Source organism: Cricetulus griseus (assembly GCF_003668045.3).
Source record: "Cricetulus griseus strain 17A/GY chromosome 1 unlocalized genomic scaffold, alternate assembly CriGri-PICRH-1.0 chr1_0, whole genome shotgun sequence".
Taxonomy (NCBI): Eukaryota; Metazoa; Chordata; class Mammalia; order Rodentia; family Cricetidae; genus Cricetulus; species Cricetulus griseus.
The window spans coordinates 226,910,237-226,926,313 of NW_023276806.1; the positions used below are offsets into that span (position 1 = coordinate 226,910,237).

At 43.7% G+C, this 16,077-nt stretch overlaps 1 protein-coding gene across 2 annotated transcripts; it reads right to left on the reverse strand.

Annotated features, from left to right (window-relative positions):
• Positions 1 to 609: 609 nt before the first annotated feature.
• Gstk1 (glutathione S-transferase kappa 1) lies at positions 610 to 8,312 on the reverse strand. 2 transcript variants are annotated; one of them, XM_027389766.2, is made up of 8 exons: positions 8,136 to 8,312; positions 7,308 to 7,389; positions 6,993 to 7,121; positions 6,479 to 6,579; positions 6,294 to 6,329; positions 4,673 to 4,789; positions 4,237 to 4,330; positions 610 to 1,051 (listed from the first exon to the last, which is right to left on the reverse strand). In XM_027389766.2, the coding sequence occupies exons 1-8, from the start codon at positions 8,205 to 8,207 to the stop codon at positions 1,029 to 1,031; spliced, it is 654 nt and encodes a 217-aa protein (XP_027245567.1). In that variant the 5' UTR covers positions 8,208 to 8,312; the 3' UTR covers positions 610 to 1,028. The 2 variants fall into 2 exon arrangements, with proteins under 2 accessions (XP_027245567.1, XP_027245566.1); XM_027389765.2 differs by lacking the exon at positions 610 to 1,051 and adding an exon at positions 3,714 to 3,947.
• Positions 8,313 to 16,077: the final 7,765 nt, after the last annotated feature.

Below are 16,077 nucleotides of genomic sequence, written 5' to 3' on the forward strand. Positions count from 1 at the left end.
CTCAGAGGTTAAGAGCACTGACTGCTCTTCCAGAGGTCCTGAGTTCAATTCCCAGCAACCACATGGTGGCTCACCACCATCCATTATGACATCTGGTGCACTCTTCTGATCTGCAGATATACATGGAAGCAGTATGATATATACATAGTGAATAAATAAAATCTTTATAAAAAACAAATGTGCTAAAATTGAATGGTCATTCTCAAAAGAAGAAGCATGAAATGGCCAATAACTATTTTAAGTATTCAGTACCTCTCCTCAGCAGAGATATGTAAATGAAGACTACTCCAAAATCATGCACCACTACTGTCTTCAAGAAATCTGACAGATGTTGGAGACGATATGGGGAAGCAGGAACCCATACCCATGGCTGAGGGAGTGCAGATTAATACACCATTATGAAAACCAGTTTGGCTGTTCATCAAAAAAATATTAAAACAGAACTGCCATAGGATCCAGATATACCACTCCTGGGCATTCACCCAAAGGACTGTACTTCTTCCTGACAGACACTGCATGTCTGTGTTTACTGATGCTATATGCACAATAGACAGAAAATGGACCCTTCCTAAATGCCCATCAATATACACAAGAACAACGGAAATGGTGTACACATACAATATGCAGGATTATTTGGCCATGAAGAAAACATGAAATCATGAAATGTTCAGGAAAATGGAAGGACCTGGAAAATACCTTAAGCAAGATGATCCGAGTACAGAAAGAACCACTTGTTCTTCCTCATCTATAGGTCCTGGCATATAATGTAGACATGTATGTAAACAGTTATTGGTGGATATTGCAGTCTGAATGGGAACTGTCCCCGATGGGCTCATGTATTTGAACACTTGCTCCCCAGTTGGTGGCTCTATTTGAGGAGATGCAGCCTTGGAGGCTGAAATGATCACCACAGGTGAGCTTTGAGGGCTTACAACCTTACTCCATTTCTTCTTTGCCTCTCTGCTGGCTGCCCGATTGCTCTTGGATGGTCTCTCAGTTTCCTGCTCTGGCTTCCTGCTGCTTCCTCTTCATTCCATTGTGGATTGTCCCTCTGCAACCATCAGCGAAAATAGTTTCCTTTTCTTCTAGAAGCTGCTTTTGGTCATTCTATTTATCAAACAGCAAAATAACTAATACAGTCTAAAACTGAGAAAGACAGGCAACTCTTAGGTGATGAGGAAGGCCGGAAGACAAACAAGGACATGAATCATGAAAGAAAATGGAAAGCTGTCTTTTTTTTCTAGTTTCAGTGCTATCATAGTTTTTTTTTTTTTTCATGCACTATCAAATCTCAATTAAAGTACCCAGACCTATTCTTACATTACATAGGATTCCCTTGTATGTTGCTCCTTTGGGACAGTAATTGTGAAAGTTGAGCTTTGCTTGTTTTTAATTCTATTGATCATTAGTGCAATAGGAACAAGACAGGACTGGGCACCAAACACATTTGCCATATTAATTCACCAAGGACAAGAGATTAATAGATATTTTGAGGTGAGGTGTAGGCCCAGCCAAACTGCCTTGAGAGGCAAGCATCATAGATTTTTCAGGTTAGAGTTCATGGCTCCTAGGGCACTCTGTGCCTTTCAGTTCCTGAGAAAGCAAGGCACTCCCTCAGGTAGTGAAGTGTTCAGGTCACCTCGTGCTTCTCTGCTTGTTCCCTCAGAAGTCAAGGAAGCTTGAAAGCTGGACAGGACAACTGCTGGTAACATTAATCTTGTTTACCTTGTATAGCTTGATATCATCATTGTATCCTGGCAACTAAAACTGCATTCATCGACCCTGGCAATTGCTACCATATTCTGTTTCTGATAATAAGGGGATAAGAAGTCTGATGGGTCTCAGTGAAAATTGTCCCAGCCTGAGTCTTGCTGTGATTCCTGGTTTAATTTCCTGCCAGCCATATCAGGAAACCTTGGCCTTGTAAGTAATTGTATAGTGAGACATTCTGTAAACTGAAATTTCTTGATTTTTTTCTCCTGCTTAAGATGATATTAAATTACTCTATTGTTGTTTTAATGTGTAAACATATGCTGTGCATAAAGTCTGCTTTTTCAAATAAAGAAACTAAACTACATTTGTGTTTGTATGTGTGGCCACTCGTGTGGAGTGGTATATATATTGTGTGTGTAGTGGGGTGGTTCAGACACAACTTTCAAGAGCCGATTTTCTCTTTTGACAACGAAAGTTCTAAGTATGCAGCTCAGATCATTAGGCTTGGCAGTTAGCACCTTTACCCACTGGGCCACCTTGCTCGCCAGCCACAGTGTTTAAAAGAGAATACAGTGCAGAGTCACGCATCTTTATCCCTAAAACTCTACACTCACTATTTCCTGGGTAAAGTATACAAAGCTACTCAGTATTTTAACTTGGCCTTATGTTTGTAAACTTTGTGGGGGGCTTCATAATTTTTTAATTTTAGGTGAACTGTATTTACTATATGGCTCCTTTGCAGAAGGGAATAATAGTCCATTTGAGATGTACTTCTGGCTTTACACCTTAGTGAATCCAGGCAAAGATGATTTTAGACCCTAGAAGATGCAGGCATTGTGGGAGAGAAGAGATGAGAAGATGAAAGGAATGGAGTCTCCAGGGGGAAAATGGAATATAAACTGAGAAAACCAGAGGGAGACAGCAGAGAGAAGCTGACATGAAGGACTGATTTAAAGCTGTGGTCCTTGGTTCCCATCAGGTGTCCAAGCATGGGCCCTGGGTCAGAACATCATTACCACATAAGTTAGTATGACATCAAGAAAAGTTTCTGATTATTGAACATTAGGGAATAAATGTAAGTGGGGATTAAGGTAGATAATTGGACAGAGGTGCTAGGTAGTGGTGGCTCATGTCTTTAATCCCAGCACTCAGGAGGCAGACAGATGGTTCTCTTTGAATTCCAGGCCAACCTGGTCTACAGATCGAGTTCTAGGAGAGGCCCCAAAGATACAGAGAAACTGTCTCATAAAACAAAAAACCAAACCAAAACAGAAGTTGATCAGCGAGAGGGAGGAAGGGGAAAACTGAAGATACTCAGATAGGAACAGGTATTATATAGCAAGCTGATTACAGAGGCCTGGTGTGTTCTCAGGATGTCAGGAATTATGTATGATAAATGGCCTCATCCAGGCCATGCTGGCACACACCTTTAACCTCCGCACTCAGTAGGCAGAGGCAGATGGATTTCTCTGAGGTCGAGGTCAGCCTGGCTTACAAAGGAAGTTCTAGAACAGCCAGGGCTACATAGAGAAGCGCCATCTAACAATAGGAAAAAAATGAAAATACAATGATTAAACAACATCTCCAAGTTACAGCAGCAAGGCCGATGACTGCCTTGTTCTGGTTCTGCTGGCCTGTATTGCTGGACTCACATTACAAATCTGACCACAGTTGGACTGTTTACCACTTTCCTTCAGTGTCCACTATTTACAGGGTTCCTGGCCATACTCCTCTCTCAGTGCCCCTGGCTGCTCAGAGACAGCTAATGCCAAGCTGATTTGTTGCTAGCTCTACTGAGTGTAGTCTTCTATCTCCAACTCAAGTTTTTTGAGTAAGAGGCAGGCAATACTTCCTCCTGCAGCTGCCCCACAGTGCTGTGGGGAGTCAGGAAGCCTGAGAACCCAGGAAGAGCTCTTCTCACCCAACTTGTGTTGTGGGTAGCATGTGATCACAGGATCTTGGTATTACACCACCAGCCAGGCAGACACAGACCCAGAAACTTTTTGTCTAGTGGCATCAGGTTTATTTTATGAATGCAGAACCTAAGGATTTCCAAAAGGCACTTGTGAGGCTCAGAAGTAAAGGCACACACAGCTAAGGCAGGATCCTGCTTCTGCCTATAGGGCCAGCCAGGGAAGATAACTTCGTCAAAGAGAGAAATGAAGTTTACTTCCTGAGGCAAGTTTAAAGTCTGGCACCTTGGGTTGGGGGCACAGGGCCCATCCACTTCTCTCCTAAGATAAAGAAAATGACAGATGTCCATACATGGTTCTCAGCCATGTTAGCAGCAGATGTTGCCAAAGAGCTCTAGGACCTTCCAGGACCTGAGTGGCTTCAAGGTCTAGAAGGCTTCTCTCTCCCCAATGGGGAAGAAGACTTTCCACTCCCATTTAACCCTGATCAGCACCAACTGTATGAGGCTTCCATGTTGGAAGTATCCCAGGAACTCCTGCTGCTATTCTGGTCATCTGATGGGTGTTGGGCTGGGGACAAAAGCTCAAGAGAATGGAAACTTGAACTTACCCAGCAGGTAGGCTAGCAACTCCATGCGGTCAGAGCCAAAGAACATGTGTGTTTTACCATCCACGTGGGCAACAGTGAAAGGCAGCCCAAAGGCCTAGAGAAAACAGAGTAGGAAGGAAGGTGACAGAGCAGGTGCTCATTAGGCTGAGGTAGAGTAAGTTTGGCTGAGACAGAACACAGCAGATGAAGCGTTTGCAAGCAGCATCTTCTCTGCTCCCTGTGTGGCACATAGCTCCTTATTTTAAAAACCTCCATCTACTTCCATTTCTTTCTTGACTAGGCTTAGGGTAAAGAGGGAGAAGATGAGGTCTTTAGGAGAAGGGGGGAGGAGGACTCAAGATGGGGAGAAGGTGTTTGAACAGGAGACTGGGCACCCATATTGGCATTCCTTCTCTACCTTCAGGCTGCACCTGGGGATATCCATGGAGTTGCTCACCCCGTATTTGCAGGCTGCCTCAGTAGTCTCCTTGAGCTTGTCCTTCACCTGTGCTGTAGTCATTTTCCCCAGAAACTTTTGGGCTTGCTCTGTGGCCATTCCTGCCTTCTCTGCAGCCTGGGGAGATGAGAAAGGGCATAGAGTTGTGTCTGCACTGTGCAGGTAGGTGGAGAGAAGAGGCTATTCTTGTCCTTCTCTGACCTCAAGTTTCCCTGGGAAGACCTTTGCCCAACGGCAAGTAATAGGGTATTTATCCTAGTCAAGACAAATTGTCTCCTTGCCCCAAAGTGTTGAAAAGAGTGGGAAAGGCCAAGGGCAAAAAGATGTCATAGACACAGAAACAGGAGCAGAGGACATCACAGAGACCAGCAGCCCCAGTTCGCTAGTCAATGCACAGGAGTCAAAGGCCATGTATTACTTGCTCAGAGGCACAGAGTTTGTCAGTAGCAGAATTAAAGGCCATATGCCTGGAATTCAAATCCCGAGTGCTTTCTTCCCTATGCCATGGACTTCCTAACAATCTCAGGCTGGGTTCTCAGCCCTGTAGAATCTCCTGAAGATGCTTGGAATGTAGTCATTGCTATGGCCACCTGTTTGGCTTCCATAGAGTGATCATATGATGCCTGATTGGGATGTTCCTGAAAGTTTTGAATTAGTGGCTTTCAACCTGGAATCTCCTGGAGAGCTTTTTAATGTCACTAGATGATGGCATCAGCCTTTCTGGGGTGACAGTGGGCACTCGTCGGGACATCCCTGGACAACCCAGGTACAGAAGCAAAAACTCAACCAATAAGCCACTCTGTTAGTTAAATAAAAAAGTTGTTAAGCAACAGGGAAAAGGATAAGCCCCTGAGAGAAGTGGGCTTATTAGGAAGATTTGTGAAATCTTAAATAAAAGCAGGCTGCAATTATGTACACACAAACGTTTTTAGGACCTAGATATAGACACTAGAGAATAAGCTAGCCATTCTTTGAATATCTAGTTCAGGAATGATGTGATGTTTTCTGTGTTAAGAGAATAAGCTTCAACGATCACCCACACATGGGAGGAAAAGATCGTTTTGAGTTCCTTGACCTCCATTCCAAAAAATATCTGACCTTAAAGCCCCCTCTGTCTGTCTGGCACACACCTCCATGTTTGGAGCACTTTCCATGTATTTCTCACTGAGCATCTCTTTAACTCTCACTTGTCAGTTATCTCATTGTCTGTGTAAAGTCTCCTGCTTGGTATCAGGCATATATTAGTGACATATGGGTCAGGAGTCTCTGGAGGCTTCTGGATAGAAGTCTCCATCCTTCTCCATCTGTGGTTCCCACACGGGTCTTCTCTTTCGCACTGACTTTGTTAATTTCTTTCATCAATTTCATTTTATTGGAGTATTGTTTGCAGCAGACATTTTTGTTGCTGTGAAGGATTGAACTCGGGGCCTCAAGCAGATTAAGCATGCACTCTACAGTTCAGCTACAACAATGGAATATTCTTGAAGAATCCTCTTGGGTCAAACTTCACAGTAATTTTTGCCCCTTAGACCCAGACTTTTCTTTCTAAGTCACTAAGAACCTTTCATTTTCTGAGATTCCCTGCAACATTGGTGTGGGTAGTTTCAGTTCAGACACTCACAGCCAGGATGCTCTGGGACTCTGTGATATCTTCATCCTAAGGAAAAGAGAAAAGTTAACAGGAAGGAGATGATAGAGAGGAGGGTATAACAGCAGGGTCCTATCTCTGGGAATTGCCCAGGGAAGGGTCAGAATGCCATGTAGCTACCAGTCCTTCCCCTCCGGGACTCAGAGTCCAGCACTCACTCGAGACCAAATGCGCATCCATAACTCTCTCGACACCTTCTCCAGCATCTCTGGTTGTTCCATGCTCACAGCGGTGAGGAAGCGCATGGCATTTAAGCTTCCTGTGTGGCACAGGCACACGGAGTTACGATGCCTCTTCCTTGTATCCTGATAGAGGACCAGCTGATCCTCACTTCTGACACCGCGCCTCCCCCACCCCACCCCACCCCCCAGGCTCAGTCACTGACAGTCTTCAACACCAGTCTCTCATTATGAATTAACTGTCCTCAGCCCATATTTCTACCCCCCACCCCACTTTTGGCGAGCTGAAGCTGGGTTGAGCTCCTTCGAAAGCCCCAACTGTTCAGTTCTCCTCTAGATTTGCCAACCCCTTCTGACCCTCTCTTATTTACTTACTTACTTCTTTTCTATTTCCTCTGGAACTAGAGTTATAGAGAGTTGGTGCTGGGATCCAAATCCGAGGAGCAGCTGGGCGCTCTTAACCTCTGAGCCATTGCTCCAAACTCCTCCTCACCTTTTTTAAGAATCACACCGAAGAAATCCTTGGGCACACTGATGGGAACCTGGAAGTGTTGTCCCAGGAGAGGAAACTCTTTGTTCATGTACTGGCCTTTCCTGGGAACCATAGCTGGCGGTTTGTTTCCTGGCAGTGAAGAGTCAGACAATTGTGAGAGGACTAGAGGGTCTCAGGCTTGGGGAATCCCTCCCCAACAGGGCAAGACTCCCAGCTTAGGAGGTCTGAGGTCTGCACTCTTAGTGTAAGACCGGCCCCCTCAGGCCACAGAAAAAGGGCCTGCTTGCCCAGCCAGGAGGGCTCCTTCCTGCTTACCGCTGTCATTCATGACCCCAGCGATGAGCGTGGGACGCAACTGCAGCTTGACATTCCAGAGGTGCTGGTACCTGCATAGGACCTACCCGTGCAGAAACAAGAAAGGGAGCCCGTGTGGCATCTGGACGGGACAGATGGCTCAAGTGGCCCACAGGGTTGTCTCCTGCCTGGCTCTGAGTGCAGGGCAGGGGGGAGGGACTGACTACTCCTCACCGAGCTGCTTGGTTTAAAAGGACAAAACTCTCAGTTCTTTGAAGCAGACACGGGACTCCTTATTCTAGTGTGTGACTTCCCACCCTGAAGAGCAGGGTTCTCAACCCGTGGGTAGGGATGCTTTGGGTGAGAAGGTCAAACGACCCTTTGCAGGAGTCGCACACACACACATCGGATATTCTGCACACATCAGACATCTGCATTCATGATTGGTAACAGTAGCAAAATTGCAGTTACGAAGTTGCGGCGCGAAGACTTTCTGGAGCAACTGTATTAAAGGGTCCAGGCAGCAGGAAGGTTGAGAGCCTCTGCTGTAGAGCATCCTGGCGCCCCTGAGTCCCCCACCCACCCAGCCTGACTTGCGTCCTTGGTGTTGTCCCTGTCTTTCCTGGGGCCCGGGGGAAGAGGACGTTTGACCTTAGGGAATCCGGACCCTCCTTAGAGACACACAACACAGTCCGTTCCAAGGCCCGAAGTGAACTTCGGCCGGGAACAGTCTGTGCTTCGCCCTAAACTTGAGGGCATCGCCAGCGATTTCTGCTGCCTGGTGCCCAGTGCCCCGCTGTGCGCTCGCTCGCCCCACGGGCCGCAGCCCCTGCGGCTTCCCCGTGTCACCTCAAATCCCAGCCAGGAGTAGGGGGACAGAACGTCGTAGAACAGCTCCAGGGTGCGCGGCGCCAGCCCCATAATGTTGTGCAGGACGAAGGCGAAGAGCACAGAGCCTGCAAGCAAGCAGCCAATTCCAGCCCGGGAACTGCAGGCGGTACCGCTGAGTGCCCTAGTGCGCAGACTCCGGGAGACCTCGCCCTGCCCTGCGGGGCGGGGCCAGGGGGTGTGGCCGGTCCATGGCCACCAGGGGAATAAGGGCGGAGTCTTTTTTTTAAAGGGGATGGTGTGATTTGGGAGATCCTCTCAGGCAACTGGCTCTAGAACTTTGAACTCTGAAGCAAAGACCAATGCATCAGGAGGAATGCAATAAGTTCGGAGGAATGAAGGAGCTAAAATAGATGTATCTATAATGATTATTTCTTGTTGGGGTGCTCGGCCTTTTAAAGACTGAGTCAGGGTGGATGTTCTGTATTGCAACTGTTCTTGTGTTCAGGATCTCAGGGATTAGCACAATGGCCGGAATGAATCTAACAGTCTTTGCTCATGTCCATCCAATACACTGCAACACACCTAAGGGGCGCCTGAAATTGAAGATAACCTCAAGCTCTACATACTACGTTTTTGTCTATACATAGCTATCTATGAGGTTTAACTTACATATTCGGCATATTACTGACGAATACTAAAGTAACCTAAAGCATACCATACTAACAATTTGTGCCTTGTTACAATAAAAGTGTTATTTGAACACAAGTATTTCAGTATTACAGCACTTGATCTGATAATAGAGGCGACCACTGAAAAGGAGGTGGGTAGTGTGGACATACCGAACAAGCGGATGATTACATCGCAAGAGAGAAGTTCGGCACAGGACTTCATGAACTATGATTATTTAGTTATTTTGGCTCTTGAGACAGGTTCTCACCATGTAGCCTTATCAGTCCTAGAACTCCCTATGGAGACTTGGTTGTCCCTGAACTCACAGAGATTCACCTGTCTCTACCTCCCAAGTGATGGGATTAAAGGCATGCAACACTATGCCTGGCTCTATTGTCATTTATTAGTGTGTGTTTGTGTGTGTGTGTGTGTGTGTGTGTGTGTGTGTGTGTGTGTGTGTGTGTGTGTGTGTGTCCCAGCACACATATAGGGGTCACAATCTTTACTTCGGTGTCTAGAATTAAACTTAGGTGGCTAGGCTTACACAATCTGGAGCAAGCACCTTTACATGAGTTTGCCTCAAGCTATTCTTGGGCAAACCATCAATAATTTACTGTTTTGTTTCCATTTGCCAGTGTTAGACCATGTTTACTGCAGGGAAGTAAAACCGTGGGACATGAAAGTTTAGATTAGTAAGGTACTCTTGTGGTCCATACAGTGCTTCTGTCATGATCTAGGGAAGAATATATAACAATGACAGCTTCCAGCGTTTATGTCAAGATTGCACAACTTACAGAGTTAATACCTGATATTTCAAGTACTTGGTATTTCCCATCCTAAGGTCAGGGGAATCAAGGAGCAAAACTTTTAAAAAATGGAAGATTTTTTAAAGTAATTCTGGAGATAGTGTTAGTAGGACTAGGGGCCTCACTGCTGCAATGATTGTCAGGAAATTTTAATTTCCACATAAGTGATAGCAAACTGGGACGTTATTTACTATGCAAAATGTATGCATCTTAAATCTCATTTAATTAAATTACTTTGAAAAGTATTTATTAGCTGTGATGCACATAAAACATTTCACTTCTCATTTGTGTTCACAAGGAAACAATCACAAGTTATCTCAGTGCAAGGAACAAATCTCTCCCTTGCCTGGAAAATGCCAAAGTTTAGACCGGTATGTCAGTGGGTAAATGCTCTTGGTTCCAAGGTTTGTACTATTAAGAAGTGGTGGGAACATTCAGAGGTGGGGCCTCGGATCTTCAGGTCGCTGGGGCTGCCATGGTAGGCTTCAGTCAACTTGGCACATGTGGGAAGAGAGAACCTCAATTAAAGAATTGCCTTCACTGGACTGCAGCCCTGCCTGGGCTGCACACAAAGTTAATCTTGGAAGGGAGCCTGAGAGCAAACCAGTAAACAATGCTCCATGGGCTCTGCTTCAATTCCTGCCTTGAGCTCCCATCCTGGACTTCCTTTGATCATGGACTTATAACCTGTGCACTGAAATATTCCCTTTCCTCCCCAGGTTGCCTTTGGTCATGGTGTTTATCATACTCCTGATTGGCCTAATATAGAGTTGAATGGCCAATAGTAAGGCCGGAGAAAGGATAGGTGAGGCTGGCAGGCAGAGAGAATAAACAGGAGGAGAAATCTGGGAGGAAAAGATGAAGGAACAAGAAAGGAAGAAGAGGACACTAGGGGCCAGCCCCCCAGCTACACAGCCAGCCATGGAGTAAGAAGTAAAGAAAGATGTATCTAATAGAGATAGGTAAAAGCCCAGAGGCAAAGGGTAAATGGGTTAATTAAGTTAAGAAAAGCCAAGCTAAGGCCCCTCATTCATAAGAAAGAATAAGCCTCCATGTGGTTTATTTAGAAGCTGGGTGGTGGGCCCCCAAACAGCAAAAAACAAGAGTAAGGAGCAACCAACTACACCCCTCCCTGTTCCATATTTCATGGCCATTAGTTTGGGAAGCAATCAGTGTGGCTCACTCTTGATTAGAGGGTTAAATACACTAAGCCCACCCACAGTGGAAAGAATGAGAATCTGAGCATTTACATTAAAATCACTTCTGCAATGAATGGGTATTTGGGGCCAGTGGCTTTCAATCTTCCTAATACTTCAACCCTTTAATGCAGTTCTTCATGTTATACTAACCCCAACCACAAAATTATTTTTGTTGCTACTTCATAACTATAATTTTTCTACTGTTATGAATCATAATGTAAATATATTTAAAGATAGAGGTTTGACAAAGGGGTCATAGGTTGAGAACCACAGTTTGGGGAGATTCTTTGAAGCCATGCAACTACGTCATGGCTCATAAACTTTTGCTATCAATTTTAGCATCCATCAGTTGCCTACAGCACTTCTGACTATAGTGTTTAAATAGTGATTTTTTGTTTTATTTTTTATCATTTTTTATTTGAATTAGAAACAAGATTGTTTTACATGACAATCCCAGTTCCCTTCTCCCTCCCTTCCTCCTCTACCACCCCCCAACTAAAACCCTACCTATCACATACCCTTTCTTCTATTCTTCCCCTGACTCAAACTTTCTGCTCCCTCATGACCTCTGCATCCTTCCTCTTCTTCCCTTCTCATTCTCCTAGCTCCCTTCCCCCTCTTCCTGTGCTCTCAATTTGCTCAGGGGATTTTAACCCATTCCTCTTCTCCCGGGGACCATGTATGTCTCTCTTAGGGTCCTCCTTGTTTACTAGCTTCTCTGGCAGTGTGGATTGTAGGCTGGTAATCCTTTATTCTATCTGTAAAATCCACACATGAGTGAGTACATACCATGTTTGTCTTTTTGTGATTGGGTTACCTTGCTCAGAATGGTTTCTTCTACTTCCATCCATTTTCCTGCAAATTTCAAGATTCCATTGTTTTTTTTTTTTCTGCTGAGTAGTACTCCATTGTGTAAATGTACCACATTTTCTCTATCCATTCTTCAGTTGAGGAATAGTGGTTATTTTTGTTTCCCTCATTTCTTTTACATTTATTAATGGGAAATATTCTGAAATGAGAATTGTCCCTTATTCCCCTTTGTTACTTATTCATTAAATATCTATTCATATCAGTATGGACTAATATTTACTTTAAGCATAATGTAACTATTAAATGCTAATCAGAGTTTCCATAGTCTCTCTTCATATGTTATTGTTATTTGTTGTTATTAAAAGTTGGGCATAGGCTGGAGAGATGGCTCAGAGGTTAAGAGCACCGACTGCTCTTCCAGAGATCTGAGTTCAATTCCCAGCAACCACATCGTAGCTCACAACCATACGTTATGAGATCTGGTGCCCTCTTCTTGTGTGCAGATATACATGGAAGCAGAATGTTGTATACATAATAAATAAATAAAATCTTTAAAAAATAAAAAAATAAAAGTTTGGGCATTATAGATGATATGGGGGAACAACAAAAATATGTTCACTTCTGGTCTGTAGACATGGATCAGTGGGTACAGTTCTTGCTTTTCAACTCTGTTGATCTAAATTTTAATCTCCAGAATACTCATGGTGCTGTCCTTAGTAGCATTCATTTGTAACCCCAGGGTTCGCACTGCAAGATTGGAGGTAGAGACAGGACACTATGTGGAAGCGCCCTAGCCAGATAGCTTGGTATGCATACCGTTGTATATCAGGAAGCCTTGTTTAAACAGGTGGAAGGCAAGGGGCAATCTCATCTCCTCATGTGAGGCGCCCACATTCACACACACAACACATACACAGAGATTAAAAATATATTCACTTCTGTATTCCGTCATCTTTACATTACTGAGAGCAGTGCCTAGTGTTAAAAGAAAGCTTTAGACAACTGGGAGTACTTTTGAGCCAGGAATGCTTTAAACAGTACTGAGCATCAGGACAGGTTCAAAGAGCTCCATTCTGCAATGTGGGCAGCCAATATTTACCGGAAGAAAAAGTGATGGAAGGTCCAGAAATAGCTGGTCAAAGTGAGGAGCTGGCTGTACTTGGGTATAATCTAATGGTTGACTATTTGTGATTCATTGGATTGAGATGCTTATAATGGCATGAAACCCAGCTGCCTGTTGGGAAACTCAGACTCCTAAGTTAGGTCTCTATTTATTTCTCTAATAAATTGAACTTCAGCTCTTTTTAATCAAAATCCAAGGGACAGAGACAGTCTGCAGCTACTGGAGCCACTGGCTATGTACTCACTCAGTTGAGCTGTAGACATTGATGGGAGCTGTTGAAACCAAGTGTCAAAGAAAACTATATCAAAGAGCCAAAGGACACAATAGAAGAACTACATATAATCATAATCAGCAGACATTGGAGGATGGAAAGAAAGGGTGGTGTTTACAAAACGTATTCTCATCTTTTGGATATAACTCAGAGACACTGCTTATATTTGCAACCTCAAAAAACACAGAGCTAAGAATTAACTCTGGAAAAGCTTTAAATCAGCTGCCTTTTCAATTTAATAAAAGATGGACTATTAAATAAATGATATTAGCCTGAGAGATTTTTAGTAAAATATAGTTAGAACTTCCGATAACTAATTGTTTAAGAGAAATGAGCAAAATGCCTGAGATAGTTACAGGCAAACATTTGATATATATCTGGAATGACACTCAGCCTGGCTAACTGAAATACCAAATGAAGAAACCTAAAAAGACAGACACATTCAGCTTCATACAATTAAAAAAAATGCCTGGCAAAATCTAGTGGGTTGGGAAAATGAGTAAATATAATCTGTGTTTATTTTACACTCAAAAGTTGACTTTAGTTTTACTAGTGTAGAAAGAACGGAAGTTCAATATGTTGAATCAAAGGAAACTGGGGAAATGTGCAAGTGAAAAGAATAAAGTATTCTAGAAATGGACATTAGATGGTTCTCAAACGTAAAAAATCCCTGCTTATACATACTTACAAGAATTTCCGGTTTAAGCTATAATACAATATCTTTTGCTATGTAGCTGGCAAATGTTGGGCCTCAAAAGGATCAGATGCAAGGCCCAGTGTAACCTCCTGAGCCTGGCTAGAGTTTGTAGACCTGTCTCTGACCTATAACCTCCATGTGGGGGTAACTCAGCAAGGCCTGATATAAGACTGCCTCCTGCTTAGCTACCTGCCTGATGGGGGAGGTCCTTCTGTGCATATGTTTGTCTTATTGGTTGATAAATAAAGTATTGTTGGCCAATAGGAAAACAAGATAGGTGGGGCTAGGAGTCAAGGAGGATTCTGGGAAATGTAGTAAAGAGAAGTCTTGTGTCCACTGTCATAGCAGGCAGACTCAGAACACAAGCAGGGCCAAGCAGGAAATTGATTGCTTCTTCCTCCTCCTGTCTTCTCTGGAGCCGCCATTTGATCCCAGCAAAAGAAGACACTTGCTGCTAGGGCCCAATAAGATAAGTTCTTATAAAATATATAGATTATTAGTTATGGTTGATAATAAAGACTGAGCTAGCAATTAAGAAATCCTAGTCATTGGCCAGCAGCATTGTAACTAATATAAGCTACAATGTATGTTATTTTGAGTGTCCACATGGCATGGGGCTCAGGCAGCTTGGCGGAAAGATTTATCATTACAAAACCTGCCAGCTTAGTGGAATATTATTGGCCCTTACTCCTTATGGTACCTTACTGCGTCCTAAGATTCCCATCCCCTGCCTCAGCCCTATATAAGTTTCTGCCTGTATATTATATAAATAATATTGAGATTCTGCTTCAACAAGTCTCCCGACTCAGTGTCTATTTTCTCCCCAGTAAGAAGGAAGGTCTGAGTCGTCTGACACTTACCATCCTGCTCAGCCCTGGGAAGAGACTGGCTGGACCGGCATTTTTCCAGCTCTACCTGCCGGAGAACCGGGCAGGCAAAGACCAAGATGTTTGATGACTCATTGTTGGCAAGGACTCATGAGAAGGCATTTTCTTGTGCAATAAGTGGGAGTGCACTTTGGTAAAACTTTGTGGAGGACTGTGTAGCACCATCTTTCTAAGTTAAGAAAGCATAGACCCTCTGACTTCCGCAGCTTTGAGAGGTTATGATAAACATGATTCATTATAATGTGACGTAAGGTTATTCATGTGTGCGCTTATTATTTTTTTGTCTGTGTATGGTGGTGCATGCCTTTAATCTTCACACTGGTGAGGCAGAGGCTGGTGGGTTTCTGAGTTCAAGGCCAGCCTGCTCAACAGATACGGTGCTTGGCAGCGTGTGGGGCCTAGATGTCACGACATCCCCGGGTGTCAGGAAGGCCCGGGTGTCACCTCAGCCTACTCCTCACCGCCCCCATTTCTTCTGTTCTGCCTCTTTCCACCGCACATGAACGAAAGTGGGGCGCAAATAATGCGTACCTCAAAGGAGGCAGACCGAGTTTGAAGAATAGATGTTTTCATAGGAAAATACTCACGCAACTAGTCAGTCCTCTAAACCAGGGGAACCATGGAACAGAGAGCGAGCTGTCTGCGTAGGACCCTCATATTAAGGTCTTGCTATGTCACTGACCACGCCCTAGTGTGTGTGGTCTTCGTCACCTGTGCCAGCCCCCAAGAGGGTGTGGCTAACATCTTCCTTCCTATGAATCACTCTGCTTCTCTTTCCCATTTCTTTACCACATAGTTGCTCATCATAACGGTATCCGTCTGACTGGTGCCAAGGGCCCCTTGAGGACCCCAGGGGACAGTGGCTGGCTAGCACCCATTTGGCAGAATTGCGTGGGCTGGGGGCATGGATTTCAGTTTCTTTTGACAGTGTTCTTATGTGTTCACTATAGAATAATCTTTCAGCTTCTTTTAATCAAATTCACCAATAATAAACACCTCAATTTTTCTTTGTTTACGTTACTGTCGCTTTGTTTTCAAAATTTCAGTTTAGATAGTTCATTATCAAATTAATAAAAACACATATATATATATATATATATATATATATATATATATATGGGTTAATTTTGCATCTTTCATTATTTCTGAATTATTTGTGTATTTTAGTTTTCTTAGGGGGCAATTATAATTTTGGGGTTTTTTCTCTATACAAGAGTATGTAAATAGCAAACAGAAATAATTCTATTTCTTCTTTCCTGGTTTTTGATATCTATTTCTCTTGGTTAATAGCTCTGGCTAAGACTTCTAATGCTATGTTAAAAAGAAACATGAGAGTGGGTATTGTCAACTTTTCATTGTTGAGTACGATGTTATCTGTAGGTCATTGACTATATGACCTCCATCGAGCGTTGTGATATATATCTATATCTCTATCTATCTATCTATCTATCTATCTATCTATCTATCTATCTATTCCTTCTATACCTAAGCTATACAG

Excerpts from the sequence above, each read along its gene's own strand:
- Gstk1 (XM_027389765.2), bottom strand. The coding sequence starts at position 8,207 with ATGGGGCTGGCGCCGCGCACCCTGGAGCTGTTCTACGACGTTCTGTCC. Across the intron at positions 6,580-6,992 it reads CGGTGTGATTCTTAAAAAAG|GAAGCTTAAATGCCATGCGC; the intron begins GTGAGGAGGAGT and ends TGTGCCACACAG. Across the intron at positions 4,790-6,293 it reads AGTCCCAGAGCATCCTGGCT|GCTGCAGAGAAGGCAGGAAT; the intron begins GTGAGTGTCTGA and ends TCATCTCCCCAG.